General features: G+C 40.2%; 1 protein-coding gene across 13 annotated transcripts in view; it reads left to right on the top strand.

Annotated features, from left to right (window-relative positions):
• Positions 1 to 14,399, top strand: part of ST3GAL3 (ST3 beta-galactoside alpha-2,3-sialyltransferase 3) — a 180,324-nt gene that overhangs the window by 96,177 nt on the left and 69,748 nt on the right. For all 13 annotated transcript variants that reach the window (XR_012057133.1, XM_030278917.3, XM_072932793.1 and 10 more), the window contains one exon: positions 12,928 to 13,022. Coding sequence is in view for 12 of the 13 variants with exons in the window: in XM_030278917.3 (XP_030134777.1) it covers positions 12,928 to 13,022 (95 nt within the window). In the remaining variant the exon portion in view is untranslated. The remainder of the gene's footprint in view (positions 1 to 12,927; positions 13,023 to 14,399) is intronic.

Here is a 14,399-nt window from a genome sequence, read left to right as displayed (position 1 = left end):
GCATTGCTGTTTTGCTGGCTAATGCAAATCTGCTATTTCTCTTGTCATTGAGATCAGCAGATACTTGGCTAATGTAGTCCTTCAACTTTTCTGTTTAGACAAGGAAATTTAAGAATATCCTGAGTTAGATGGGGTTGTGAGCTTTAACTTTTTTTAAACTAATCTAAGTTATATGGGAAAATTATTTTTAGAAAAATAAGTATTTGGGAAAAATTTTGAAGGGCAGTCACAACATTTTATAGGATTTTCTTACAGCTTTGGAAAAAGGTTGTTATTATTGATTGCCATTATTATTTATTTAGTGGGTTGAAGCATAGCTTTCCTGTTATTTGTTGTATTGTACATCTCTAAGCTCAAAGAAGTGACTAAGCATTTGTTGATTTAATGGAGGGTAGAGGTACTTAAGACAAAAAGATACTAGAAATAGCTGGTAATTAAGATTACTCATCATTTATATTATGGTCTTCTTTTTCTTTGACAGTGCATTTCAAAGTTTTCACCTTATTGTCTGAGAGTTTTTATGCCTTTTTTCAGTTTTTCTTAAGAAGGTGATTGTTTTGTTAAAAGTAAGATTAAATGAGAACAAAATGACTACAATTTGTCATTTTAATGGAGAGATTTCTTGTGCTTCACACCAAGCGTGTCTGCTTCCAAGATGTCTGTGGTGAAAAGTTTAATACTTTTAAGAAGTGGAAAGAAAACACAGAACACCTTCTCTATGACAGATGTAAATTGAGAGTAGTTGTTTGTAGAGCGCCATCTAAGTGGTTAGACAAACATAAGTGAGCAAACAAAAGAATGAGAAAAAACCCCCAAAACTGGATGATGTTAAGAAAATACAGTGAATAGACTGAATTCCAGGCCGAGACAGAGACTAGCTGGTGGAGGCTCTAGAGCACAAATTCTGTGAGGAGCTGGGAGCATTTAGCCTAGAGGAAAAAACACTCAAAGGGAACCTCATCACTCTCTACAGGACGAGAAACTGAAAGGATGTTCTAGTGTAGTGGGTGTCCTTCTCTTCTCCAGGATAAGAGGAAATGGCCTCAAATTGTGCCTGGGGAAGTTTAGATTGGATATTAGGAAAATTTCTCCACCAAAATCGAGCAGTGGAACAGGCTACCTAGGGAGGTAGTGGAGTCACTGTCCCTGGAGGGAGCTAAAGGGCATTTAGATGTGGCACTTGAGGACATGGTTTAGTGGTAGCCTTGGGAGGGGTGTGTTAATGGTTGGACTTGATCTTAGAGGTCTTTTCCAACTTAAATGATTCTATGATTCTTTTGTGTCTCCCTGATGGATTAATGGAGATGCTGAGTTGCTCTCTGTACTTTGTTCCACCCACACTCTAAGGGTATGGAAAACTCCCGGGTGTGGCAGGATTTCTGTGTTAGCTGGCAGTGCTGCATGCTGGAGCTGCTTCATGTTGGTTTGCCTGAGGGGGTCACTGGAAGAGTATCAATTGTAGGAGTGCATTTATTGATGCTTTCTACAAAGGCTGAATGCGGTTGACGCAATTAAACGTCGCTTCTGGGACAAAAGTAGTGGATCAGCAATGTTCACTGCTCTTTGTAATATTCAGGAGCAAATACAAATGTTGATGATGAATACGCCTGCAGCATTTCTTTGGTTTGGAATTGGAATCACGCAGACTGCACTTTGTCCATGTGCTAGAGCTCCCTTTGATAACAGCCAAAGATGTGTAATTTTAACTTCAGCCGTTGTGTCTTGTTTTCTTTCCCACAGCTGTAGGAGAAGTGCTTTCTCTATCAAGGATGCTGAAAGAAAAGGCATATTTTTGTGAGGTTTTTATCCCCTCATCTTCACCATAACCATTGCCTTTAGTAGCTAATAATACTAAGTATTTTTTTCAGTGACTTACATAAATCTCAAATGTATAAACCAGCAGTATCCTTTTTTCTGCAGTTTTTTCTTGTGGGAAATTGTTGAAATGAACTATCTCATTGAAAAAACTCCATTCCTGGAATGAGGAGGACTGTTGTACCATTCTTCAAGTGGAGCAATAAGAACTGGGAGGATGTCTCTGCTTTGATTAGTGAGTCAGGGAGGATATCCAGGAGATTTATAGCATTTTAGAGGGTAGGCTTTTAGGAGTATACCTTGTGCTTCAGGTATGCATCAAGCATCCTGGCAGAGTCCTTTGAAGTTACTGCTGTGGGTACTGTTGTTGCTGCACGGTCTCTTGCCAGATGTGTGATGAATTTGGACATGGGGACACAGCAGAGTAGAGGGCCCTGGTTGGATGAGGCCAGTGAGTTCGCTGGCTGGAAGGACAGGCCTTATTTTTCACACTTGTTTTTCAGGTAGGACAGGAGAAATCCTCATGGTTTGTGGTTCTTTACTTCATCAGAGTAAAGTTTCACCTCCAGTCTCTTTTCCCTGCCTGATCTCCAACTCAAGCCAGACACTTTCTGTGTGGGCTGATGAGGAAAGGATGTAGCTGTCTGTGCTGGCACTGTTTGCAGCTTTCTTCACAGCACCCACTTGCTCTGTTAGTCAGTAAATCCTTTTGGTTTTGTCAGGTGGCCTCTTGCGTGGAAACTCTTCCATGTCCAGTCTGTGCCTTATCTCTGGAAACAGTACCTAGAAAGAGATTTTACAGGCTTAGAGTCTTACCCTTGGTTTGTTAAAATACTTGTTTATTTTTAGAGCCATGGGACCAAAGGGGAGAGGCGTATATTAAATAGAGCTGATATTATCTGGGAGGTTTTAATGCATGTTGCTTTACAGATCACCACTCTTAGGCTAAGGGCTGGAATTAATAAGGTGACAGAGGAGCCAGAAAATTATGTTAAACTGGACATGAGGTCTGTGTCAACCCTATCAAGCATTATCTCCAGTTACAGAAGTACCTTCTGGCACCTAGGGGGATAGGTCCCTCTGAAAACACTCTTTCCACTTGGGCTTTTGGGTTTTTTTTTGTTGTTGTTTTTTTTTTTTTTTGTGGTTTTTTTTTTTGTGGGTTTTGTTTTTTTTTGTTTTTTTTTTGTTTTGTTCAGGCTTTCAGTGAAATCCTTGGAGGTTTTTGCATCTGGTTAAAGGAATAAAAATGCCTCTGTCTGAATCTTAAATAGTAACAACTGGCTGCCCCCAGTTTGTCCTGCACTACAATGTGAAGTCTATTGTGCAGCAGAGAAACAGAAATGCATCTGGAATTTTTCCCATTGAGATTGATATGGATCTCATTAACAGCAGCTTTGTGATCTATCTGTAATTGTTTTTCAGCAAGTGAAATTATTCTGATAGTAATGTTTGGGGTTTTTTTGTGTACATTCTACAAATGTACATCTGGTGGCTCTACCTAGGAGATGACACTTAAAGCTCCATTATCCTCTTTCACCTAATAGAAGGAAAAAAGCTTATTCTCTGGTTGGATGAATGATGCTGCTTTGATTTCTTGGCAACCTTGAAAATCACATAACTGCTCCTTGAACAACTTCCTACAAGAAGAAGCATGACAAGCTGAATTGTTTAGGCCTTAGGAATTGTGCAATAGGGAACATTTCCACTCTCACTGTTTTTTAAGTTAGGATGTCCAACTGCTGAATGGTGCAAGTCATGGTGTGGATTCCAGTCAAAAAGCATTGTCCACTTTCCAGGTGTTTGGGGAGAATTGTGCTTGCCCAGCATCTCCTATGCTTGCCCAATACTGCCTATGCTTTCAGTCCTTTCTTGTTTCCATTGCAAGCTTTGTTCTCATTTCTAGTTGTTATCTTCCTGTTTTCTCAAATGAACTGCAGACCTGATTTGATATGGTCATTGCTATGCCAGTTTTTCACATGAAATGCACATTGTGATAACTTTAAAAAAATCTTTTGAAAACAACTGACAAAAAATTGTAAGAAACATCTGTATAATTGTCTTTGAGCATAAATTTGTAGTGCAAAAAGATTCACTTCTTGTCTTTGTTTCTTTGCATTTAATTGTCTGCCTGTCTTGTGTGCTGTAGGCAGCTGTCAGAGCAATAGCTTCTGCAGACTTTTTTTCCCCTCACATTTACTGTTTTCCTCTCATTTCCTGTTAGTGTGTGAAAGCAAGCTTGTCCCTTGCCTGCATTTTCATTGGGGAAACCTTCTTTGGATCACCTTAAAGTCACTGTAGGGAGTTGCACTGATGAGAATTGCAACCTGCAAATAGTCAGTAATAATGAGTCAGGACAGAAAACTCACGCAGTTGAAAAATAATGGTTTCTTTTTCTTCCTCTTCAGGTTTCTGAGCATTTATTCATTATTGAGGTCTCATTTCTAACTATAAGTCTAGAAAAATATTTTTTTATTTGCTGTGGGATTATTTTTAACATGAAGGCTGAGATTCTCCCAGGAGTGTGATATGAGGAACTGTCATGCAGAACTTTTCAGAATATTGTCCTACATGTAAGAAAATCAGAAGAGCTCACAAGACTTCTGTTAATGCCATGTGTATTTCACAACAGACTAATGTTTTCCGTATTGTGTTAATAGGAATTTTTTGTCTAGCAAGTGGCATTAGTCATTCCAGAAGTGTATGATCCTTGAAAAAATTAAAGACTCTTTTCACTCAGATCAACCCATCTGTTTCAGTTACAATTATTGAAACATTGACATTTCTTCTACCACCATCCTCACTCCTGTAAGACTTATGCAGGGAATTTTTGCCCCAAGTGGATTTTTGACCTGGATAAGAGCAATGGGCCAGAGATGAAGGAACATCAGGCATTCAGAAATTGAATTAATTATGAAGTCCAGTCTTCTTTCTATGCAGACACCAAATTGTACAACCCCTTTCATAAAATGACCAAGCTTCACAGTAAGTAATTTGTTTTGTGCTTTTCTGTCTTCATTAGCTTCCATAACAAAGCTGTTTTGGATTTTTTTTTAAACATTTTTTTTTTAAAATTACCTTATTTTTGTCTTTAACTGGTTGTATCATGATCAAATCACAGTCATTTTGTGCTTAGTTGTTCATTAACTTCAACAGCTCTTTCCCTTCTGTGCCACATCCCCTGTGCTGTACATCAACAGAGCATTCACATCAGTTCTGTGCTTGGCTGTGCTAAGCAATATGTGCATTTTTGGCTTAACTGATGGTGGAAGGCTCTTTTTCAGCAGTGTCCTGTTCCCTATGTATATACCAATTTCTTTACAGCATTGAGTGTTCCAGACTCCTTCTGCCATGACATAATTACTTTTGAGGTAATGAATGAAGGCCACTCAAAATTGTACTATTCCCTCCAATGACTTGAAATGTGAAGATTGGTCTGAGACAGTAGGATAACCTCAAGACAGGCATATACATTAAATAATGTGGTAGGAGAAAATGAGATCAGAGGCTTTTTGAAACAGAGAAGTGCAATTTGTTGTGCTCCACCATAAGAGCTGGCAGCTCAGGACAGTCAGATATGGCCAGTGGTGGCAAGAATGAGCAGTGAGTAGCAATGACAGGGATTAAGTTCTCTCTGCAGGAAGGATAAAGAGAACATTAAGCTGGCTTTAAAAAAGTAATGTGTAGTCACTGCGTTGAACAGACTGGTTAATTAGTGTGATGAAAGACAACAGGTCCATGTTGGGAACTGTGCCCATCCTCTGCAGTCTTTTGGAATGTGTTAGATCTTCACCAGGGAAAAAGAGATCCCCTGGATACCCTGCCTTTTGGGAGTGCAGTGTTGCACAGCAGCAGACTCTACATGACTGCTCTCCAATTGGGGTTCATTAGAAAGCACAATCCCCTTCCTGTTCCAGCAGAATATTAACAGGAACACAGTTGTGCTAAAGTCTGGCCAACTGGCAGAGTTGCTGGCTGGCATCGTTTATGGGAGCTAACTCTTTCTTTTTGGGAGAAGTATTGGACCTTTCACCTTCCCTCTTCGTCTCATTTTTTGTTTGCACAGAAGGCTTTGGAAACCCAGGCAGTAATTGCAGTCTGCTTTCGCTCACCTTCATCATGTTTCCAAATGCCACATAATCTCATTTATTTGGCTCAGTGCTCCCTCAGAGTTCTTGAACCCCCATCTGGCTTTTTGTAGGAAGAATGAGCTGTAATTCAATCTTGCATCATTGACAATAACACATGAGAAACAAGCTATGACATTGAAATGATGTTAGAAGACTGGTTTTTAAGCTAACAGAACCGTGTGTTGTTGAGAAGTTCACCCTTGCATAATTGTGTTTTGGTATTAGAGAGTTTTGTGAACAATGACAAACTTTGCGTGTTGTCTTATAAGCTGCTGCATGAGGCAGGTCAGGACAAAGTTTCTGCCTGGTGTGAATTTTATATTTTTTTGGTTTGTTTTTTTTTCCCCCCAAGAGGAAGCCAATCTTTAAACCAAGCTTCTTGTTATTTTTGTGCATGTATGTGTGTTTTTAGTCTGAAATGTTTGGAAAATCAGGAGGAAAGTGTGAGGATCTCATCAGAGCAGGCAAACTGATTTCTTTTTGTCTTTAATATTTACTGAAAACTTTTCTAGTCCCCAAGACTAACTGCATTATGTGGGTAAGTGTCTGGGACACTTGGCTGGACTTTTTGCATATCAGAACACAACCAGTGAGCAGGAGGGACTGGGCCAATATGAAATCATTCTTTGATTTTGTGCCTTGGTGGTGCCATAAGCCCAAGACATTAATGACTGCAGAAAGGTTAAACTTTACGTGTCTTCCTGTTTATTACAAAGGTGCGGGGCACAAACAGAAAGCTCTCTTGGCAGGCAGCAGGCTGGAAAATCCATGTGCTGCTTATCTGCAGTGATTGCACTGAAATTTGATTACCATATATGAAGAGGAATACTTAAGAAGTGCAGGGAGTGTGAAGGGCAGCTCTTGATTCCTGGCTGCAGCAGACTGTAGCTTGGCTAGTTGGTCACCTCCTAGCAATGTTAGCCCACTATGAAAGTGGTTTTAGATGAAATAGACCTGTGCAGAACTTCAAAAGATCATCTATTTGCATTTCCCTCTAAAAAGTAGGCACAGCTATGGCTAAATTGTGTTTAATAGATATAAACTTGTTAAAAATAATACAATCAAATCAGAAAACAGTGTAGTTGATATGAGTTCTGTAATCCATGTCCAGACAGTAGATTTCAATGTGTAATGTTCCCAAGCATAAGAAACTTTTTTTTTAATTATTAAGTTTTCTTTGCTGCATTTTAGGGCCAGTGTTACTACTTCTCTTTATTAGGGATATAAAAATTTTATCTGTTGCTCTTTTGCAGCAGCCTTGTAATATTGATCATGTATTCTTCCAGTTTTTTCTATACTAAGCAAAGTTTGCTTTTTTTTTTTCTTGCTTTCCTCAGACATCATGTTTTCTAGACCTTAGGCGTTTTTCAGAGTCTCCTATGGCCTTTTTTCAGTTTGTTCACGTTTCTCACATGAGGCCCAGAATTGGGCATTGTCCTTGAGTTGATGCTTTCTGATCTTGAATAAAGTAGACTATTTAACAGGTTTTACAGCTGTAATAGTTTCATTTTTCATTCATGATAGGATGTTTATCTTTCCTGCAAGAGCGTAATAATGTTCTTTGTATGAACCACAGTGCAGAGGCTGGGAGCCTTTTAAGATACCTCTTGGAGCAGCTGTTCCAGCTCTAAATAGAGAAATGAGAAAATGAGAAAAGGGCTGCACTGATGAGTTTAAACAACCTACTAGGTGATGGAGAGCAGAGGGCAAGAAGGCTGAAGATGTTCCAGAGTGCCTCAAAGGTACAGAGCAATCATTCACAGGGAAGTAGGCTGGGATAACTGCTACATGGTCTGTAGAGTTTGGGTTCAGTTGATTTTACCTGGCCTTTCCTTTGCTTATGGAATAAAGCCTGTTCAAAGTCATGTTTTTGGAGTGGTGGTGACATTTACTGCAGAGCACTGTTCTGTTGTGCAATGGGAGTGGCCAAGTAGCTGAGAACTTTGCAGCCTGAGACACCTGCAGGTACACTCAAGGGTCTGTAGGCACAGAGAGAAGGGGAGAAGGTGGGTGGGGATCTGTGGTGGTCTCTTTACAAGATCACACTCTCTTGTAAATGGTCTCAAATGGCACTGGTAGGGTGCTCTGACCAGCCATTCCTCAGTGCTAAGTTCTCTCTACCATATTATTTTACTTTAGACTTCTGCAGTTTAAGATCAGCTTAATTTTTGGCCTGATCTGTGCCATTAAAGATATTCTTCTTGAAGCCATCTTTTTTTTTTTTTTTTTTTTTTCTTTTTGGGCTTGTTTGCTGGTATAGGAAAAGTAGTATGTTGGTTGTAGGATGGGTTTAATCCTTATTAATGCAGTTTCTTAAATTTTTCAGCTCCTTGAGGAATCTTTGAGGTGCTCGGATTTTTGGCAGAGGATTAATGTCAATAAGAAATGTAAAATCAGGATGTCACAAACCTCCTCATTCCTATGCTGTTACACCATGCTGTTCCCCAGAGAAGGGAGGCAAGGGAGACAGCATACCTCTAGGTCTCAGTAAGGAAAAAGTTAGTTTAGATTCTCTCCCTCCATAAATGTCTGTGTCAGGGCTAATGATTCAGCACTCAAGGGCTTCAGTTTGTATTTAATTAATAACATTGGTAGACTTTGTGCCTTCTGTCTGACCATGGATGCTTTTGATCATCAGCAAACAGAAGATAGAAGTAATGCCAGAACAAATAAATAATTTATGTGTGGTTTAAAAAAAGAGAGAGAAGCCATTCCTTGCCCTTTACAAACACAATGTGCACAGGTTCTGCACAGCATTAGGTTCTAGCACTGTTTGGGCTTTTTTTTCTTTCAGCTTTCAGTTTTCCAGCACTATTGATTCTCCTTAATTAAAGAATAAACAAAAGCACAGGTCAGCTTAAAGGAGGATCTTTTTAAAAAAGGGAAAATCTGAAATACAAGCTCACAGTGGAGTTTAGTGGCTACCAGTCTGCTTTTCCTTGGTGTTGTGGCTCCTCAGAAATGTGGTCCTGTCTCTCCTTTACTCATTCAGGAACTTGACCTTTTCTTCATCCCTCCCTGCTGAGACCAAAGACACATAAATCGGTTTATTTATTTTACCTTCCCTGAGATGTAGCTTTTTCTCTTCTACACATTTATGCATTAATTGCCTGGAAAGCAGCAGATAAGGAGTAGGGAACAGATTCTAGTCAAGTTTCAATGTCTAAAATTGTCCCATAGCTACCTTGCACAGCGACCGCAAGATACTTTGGGAAGTTAGTGCTGCTTATGCTGAGTATTTCAGTTCTCATCAAAGAGGAGTAACTGTGAAGTGGCCTCAGTATCAGGGACAAAATGGAATGGCTGAAAATCTTGGCTGGGGAGCTTCTGGCAGGCTAACGCAGCCTTCAGAAATGCTTTGGGGTCACAACTCTTCTTGTCAGGGAGGAAAGAACTGGAAATATAATGTTTTGTCACATAAGCCAGAGTCCCATAGGCACAAATATATATCACATTTTTGTGTGATTATAGATTCCTGTTTAAGAACAATTTCTGGCAGAACGTTTGCTTCCTTTCGCTGTGCATGGTGACAAATTGTTTGAGATTTTATTACTGTCTTTGTATGAGGAATTCAAACTTGAGAACTGGGAGAGATTTGTTTTGTACCTCACAATTATCATGTCAAGCATTTAGTCCATTTAGATGTCATTTGTCTTTTAGCAGGGTATGCCATTCAAACAAGAGATTTGTTTGAATCGATGCTTGGCATTTCTCTCTCAAATTACACTGGTCATAAGTGTGTGCCACAAGCAGCCAAATTCCTCAACTTTTCAGGCTGTCACATGCAATGAGATTGCATTATGGAATTTGGGGTAGAGAGGAAGTGCTTAAAATTTAAAACTAAAAAATCGAATATTTCACTTTCTGTGCCATTTTCTGAAGGAGCACAAACCTATTTTGGGTCTGGAGCTGTGGTTGCCAGTGAAGCCAACCTGCCTTTAGGCAGCTGTGACAGGCAAAATGCAGCATCCAGTACTGAGCTGCTCAGTACGTGCAGAGTTTTAACATCATTCAGAAACATTTGCTTGTTCTGTTTGACAAACTCCCATGCATTCCTTGGAATGTATTTTAGGTGCTCTGCAGAGAGCATTCCCATGGCCTGTTTGAGGCAAATCCCAATATTTCCTGGAGGGTCCTGGAATACGCCAGATGCAGTTCAGAGCTGAGACAGAACAGCCATGCTCCTGGAGAGTCTGGCAGACAGCATTTCCCTGTCACTGCTGGACATCAGCTCTGGCTTTCTCTGATTTATTGAGGTGGCAAAGCGCATGAGCTTACAGCATTCATAATTCCTTAATATTTCCGAAACGGAATTACTTTCAAGATTTATGGCAGCAAAATATCTTCTAATTGCTCCCTTTTTTCCCATATGGATATAATATTTCCCCAAAACTGTTCTTCCTCCTTCATAAATGAAGCAAAAGTATGAGTTAAAAGTCCATTTCTATGGCCCTGTATACAGGAGTATTAAATATTACCAAATAATAGTAGCTAGTCTAAGGCTATTGTGTCCTTTGCTAGAAAAATCCCTACATTTACTTGTAGCAAATACAATTAAAAGGCCAATGATCATTTTTCTCTTTCTTTGGCATGACTTTGGTGCCCTGGTTGTCACATGCAGAAGTGACGCCACAGAGCATTAGATCAGTCATGCCTTTAGCATCTGCTGATTTTTGGGAGTCCCCTGGGGTCCAGGAATTTTTAGGGGATCTGACTTCCCTCCTGGATTTACCAGGCACGTTTCGTAAGCGGAAATTTGCATTAGGGAGGGGCACTCCCTTAGTCCACATCAGACTGCTGTAAATTGTCTTTTCCAGATGTATCACTTGCAAACAGGCCAGTTATTTGTGTGTATAAATAACACCAGCTTCTGAGTTAGGCACGACCTTATAGTCTGTACCTGCTTTCTCATGAAGCTGGTGAACTGAACTGGCAAAGGTTTTATTTATGCTGCACCTCTGGAATCCTCTTGTTTCTTGAGAAGAGAATAAAACCTGCTCATATATGCATTTTCTGAAGCATCCAAGTTTTTCCTGGAGACTGTGTATCACAGCAGCAAACAGAGTAGCTTGGTGACCTCACAAAGCAGCCCCAAGGTGCTGTTGAGCCCCAGGCGATGCTGTCATCCCGCACTGCAGCTGCTGCTTGGGGAGAACAGGGACCTTCTCTGTGGGACTGGCTTCTGCTGAGTTAGAGGGGTGGCTGTAGAGGAAGGGCTGTGAGCATCTATGCTGCAGCCCTTCAGGTTATAAAAGCTCTTGCATGACAGTCTTCCAAAATTCCTCCTGTTGATGTTGGAAGGAAGTGGAGGTAAATCCCTGGAGGTGCCCCCAGGAAACATAGTAATTATATGTTGGTGTACCAAGATGTGTGAGAAAACGTTGAACTAATTTGTCAGGTTATTGAAGTTTTCAGGATATTTTCAGAGTCAATGTGTTACAGTTAATATTGTATTGTTCTGTATTTGTTTTTAAATAGGCCTGTGGGTTGTTTTTACTTAAAATCTTCAGAAGCTCTAATATATCTAACATACCTCTTCCACCTTTTCGCAGATAAAGTTATATATATACTTTTGTGATTCTCAGCTCTGGAAAAAACATTCCTTACCTTCTAGATCAGCCATGTCATCTGTGCATCTTTCTTTTATGGTTATGATGATCTTCTTAAAGATTGCAGGAGTGGATGTGAAGCAGTATGCATGGGTGAATCTGAGTCTTCTTGTTTTTTTTAATTCTCTTGGTCTCTTTCCTTTTCTGCATCTGTTATTTACTGAGCATCTATGATAGGACTTCACTTGGATCAGTTTATAATTTGGATTTCATTCCATCCTTTCCTCGGTGTGCTGCTATCTGAAATTGTTGCTCTGTAGCTGGTTGTGGTATAGTGTAGATAAGTTTACCCTAAATCAGGTAGTTCAAAGGTTATCTGACTGCAGTAAGAGTTGCATGCTGAGTACAGAAACAGCCTGAAGGGAGAGCTAAACCCATGGGTTACATCTGTCCTGCTCCCATGTGTAGGTTGGCCAAGCTGGATCTATTTCAAGGGCATGTACCTTGCTCTGTAGTGGAGGTGTTTTCTCTGACTCTGAACATGTAGTACATTCCTTTTTGTGGTGGGATTGATTTTGATCCAGAACATCTCTGCTACTGTTTTGATATGATTGAATGAACAGATTTCTAATAGCATTAGCATACTTTCTAGTATACTTGATACACTCAGAAATGGTCCCATATGGAAGTTAATGTTTCTGTGTTAATTGTTTCCTTTTCTCTGGCCACTGTAGTAATCGTTTCTAGAAGAGACAAATTTTTACTAGCTGCTGTGTTTGTGTGTTGAGGGTATAATTAGGATAATGTATTTCCATAATGACATGGTTAAGAAGGACTAGGTCTCTCTTTTGTAAGGCATTTTGGATAGATCATAACTGTTTGGTTTGGCAGGAACCTCTCTTGAATCATTTATGCGTTAATGAATGCTGAAGAAGACACTGAATTTCCATTTCCTTTCTCTGTAAACTACAAGCTGCTTCATGATCTTCTGAACTGTTTTCTTGCCTGTGTGGTGATAGCTGCTGTTTATGTGCACAAGTGAGGCCAAAGCAGACTCCTTACATACTCACACAGACAGAACATAAACTGGCTTGGGCTCACAAACCTGGAATTCAAACTGCCTAAACCCTGCTTGCAATTTACAATTTATTGTTGCTAAATTAATAGCCAAACAGTACTAGGGCAGTGTTAAATTGTTGAGTGGAAGTGATTGCTAGGTTCATGACTTGAGTGATTTGAGTGTCCTTGTGGCACAAATTCTGGCAGATTTGTTTCACTGCAGTCATTTTGGGTTAAAGTAAAATCTTCCACATTACTCTGTTGCCAGTGACAATGTAGAATCTGCATTTAGGTATGGATTCTCTCAACATTTCTGCAGAAGTGTATCCTTCCCAGTTCAGGAGTTAATTTCTTTCTCATTTTGGTTTTCTTAGGTTCTCGAAGCCGGCACCAATGTTCTTGGACGATTCCTTCAGGAAATGGGCACGTATCAGGGACTTTGTACCCCCCTTTGGAATTAAAGGACAAGGTATGAGAAAACTACAGCTGTTGGAGAAGGTGTTCTGCAGATGCTGGCCCATTTTCTTTTCTGTTTGGAAAACTCAGGTGGTCCTTTGGTCTCAGTTTATTTCCCCTGTTTGAGAGAATTATTGTATATGTAGTTCTCAGAAATGCAGAAGGGTTTTTACAGCAGGACTGTGGACCTCAGAGGCTGGCCTTAGGGAAGATGGTTTGGTATATGTGGAGAATCAGTGCAACAATGGCAATTCAGACCAACGACCACATTCTAGAAGAAACATTTTGACACTGCCTGCCCAGAAGACCTTGTAGCAGCTTTGCTGTCAGCAGCAGAGGGTTCAAACTGGTTTGAAGTACCTTTAAGTCAGTAATTCTCTAAAGAACAGGAAAGATATCTTGAGCTTGACCATTAATCTTCATTGTCTTATCATAGAATTTTATAGTTGGTCTACTTATTTACTTATATAACAAATAAGAAAAGTAAGTTCAGATGCTTTGATGATAATTTTAATATGCCCTATCCTCCAGCTGGAATGAGGTAGAAGGAGCTGTGCCTCAGATGTGCTGTAGGAAAGCAGGAGTGGTGGTTGGTAGATGAGATGGGAGCCAGTAGGCCACCCAGAAGATGATCTGTTTTGGAGTGACAAGCTCCCACTTGTCCCACACATGCAATCACAGCCTCTCTGTCCAAGTGGTGGTGGAGCAGAAGGCTTGTGCTCACTGCAGTGATTTGCTGTAGACTATCTGAGGTCCTGTGTATTTAATAAGTTTTTGTGACATTGCATCAACTTGGAATTTTTTTTTCCACTGACAAACTCAAGATTACAGATAATCCAGTAGGAATTTAAATACCTGGTGGATAAAAAACTGCAGCCACAGAAAGCTTGGCTCTGTGTCTCTCCCTGGAAGCAGGTGTGGTAGTTGTGGAACAATCTCTGATCAAATCAAAGGCTCTACTGACAAATTGCTTTTGGCTTACATCAGTTCCCTTCTTTGTTTTGTCCATTCCTTGTCCAGTCAGTCTTCTGCAGCTCAATTGGAAGCTAATTACTGTCCTCTAAATCAGCCAGGAGAGTTTGCAGCAAAGAACTAACAGTGGCAGCACAAGTGGGAGGCTGCTGTGTCCACAGGAGGGCTTGTCCCCTTCTAACCAGCACACAAGGTGTACAAAGCTAGGGCAAGATGCCTGGCCAGTGTGGAGGTGGGATTTGCAGGTTACATGTGATGTCAGCTAGACCTAATAAAAATCATTCAATTAAACTGAACCCAAATGGACAAATTCACCAAAAGAGAATGACAGAATGGCTCTGGCAGCCTTCTCTCTGGGTTTGTTGCCAGCTTGTATCACCACTGCAATGTTATGTAAATCTGCTGGTTTATATTGGAT

Source organism: Taeniopygia guttata, chromosome 8, assembly GCF_048771995.1.
Source record: "Taeniopygia guttata chromosome 8, bTaeGut7.mat, whole genome shotgun sequence".
In the NCBI taxonomy this organism is placed as follows: Eukaryota; Metazoa; Chordata; class Aves; order Passeriformes; family Estrildidae; genus Taeniopygia; species Taeniopygia guttata.
The sequence above is the reverse complement of the archived record's forward strand: the minus strand, read 5'-3'. Positions and strand labels throughout refer to the sequence as shown.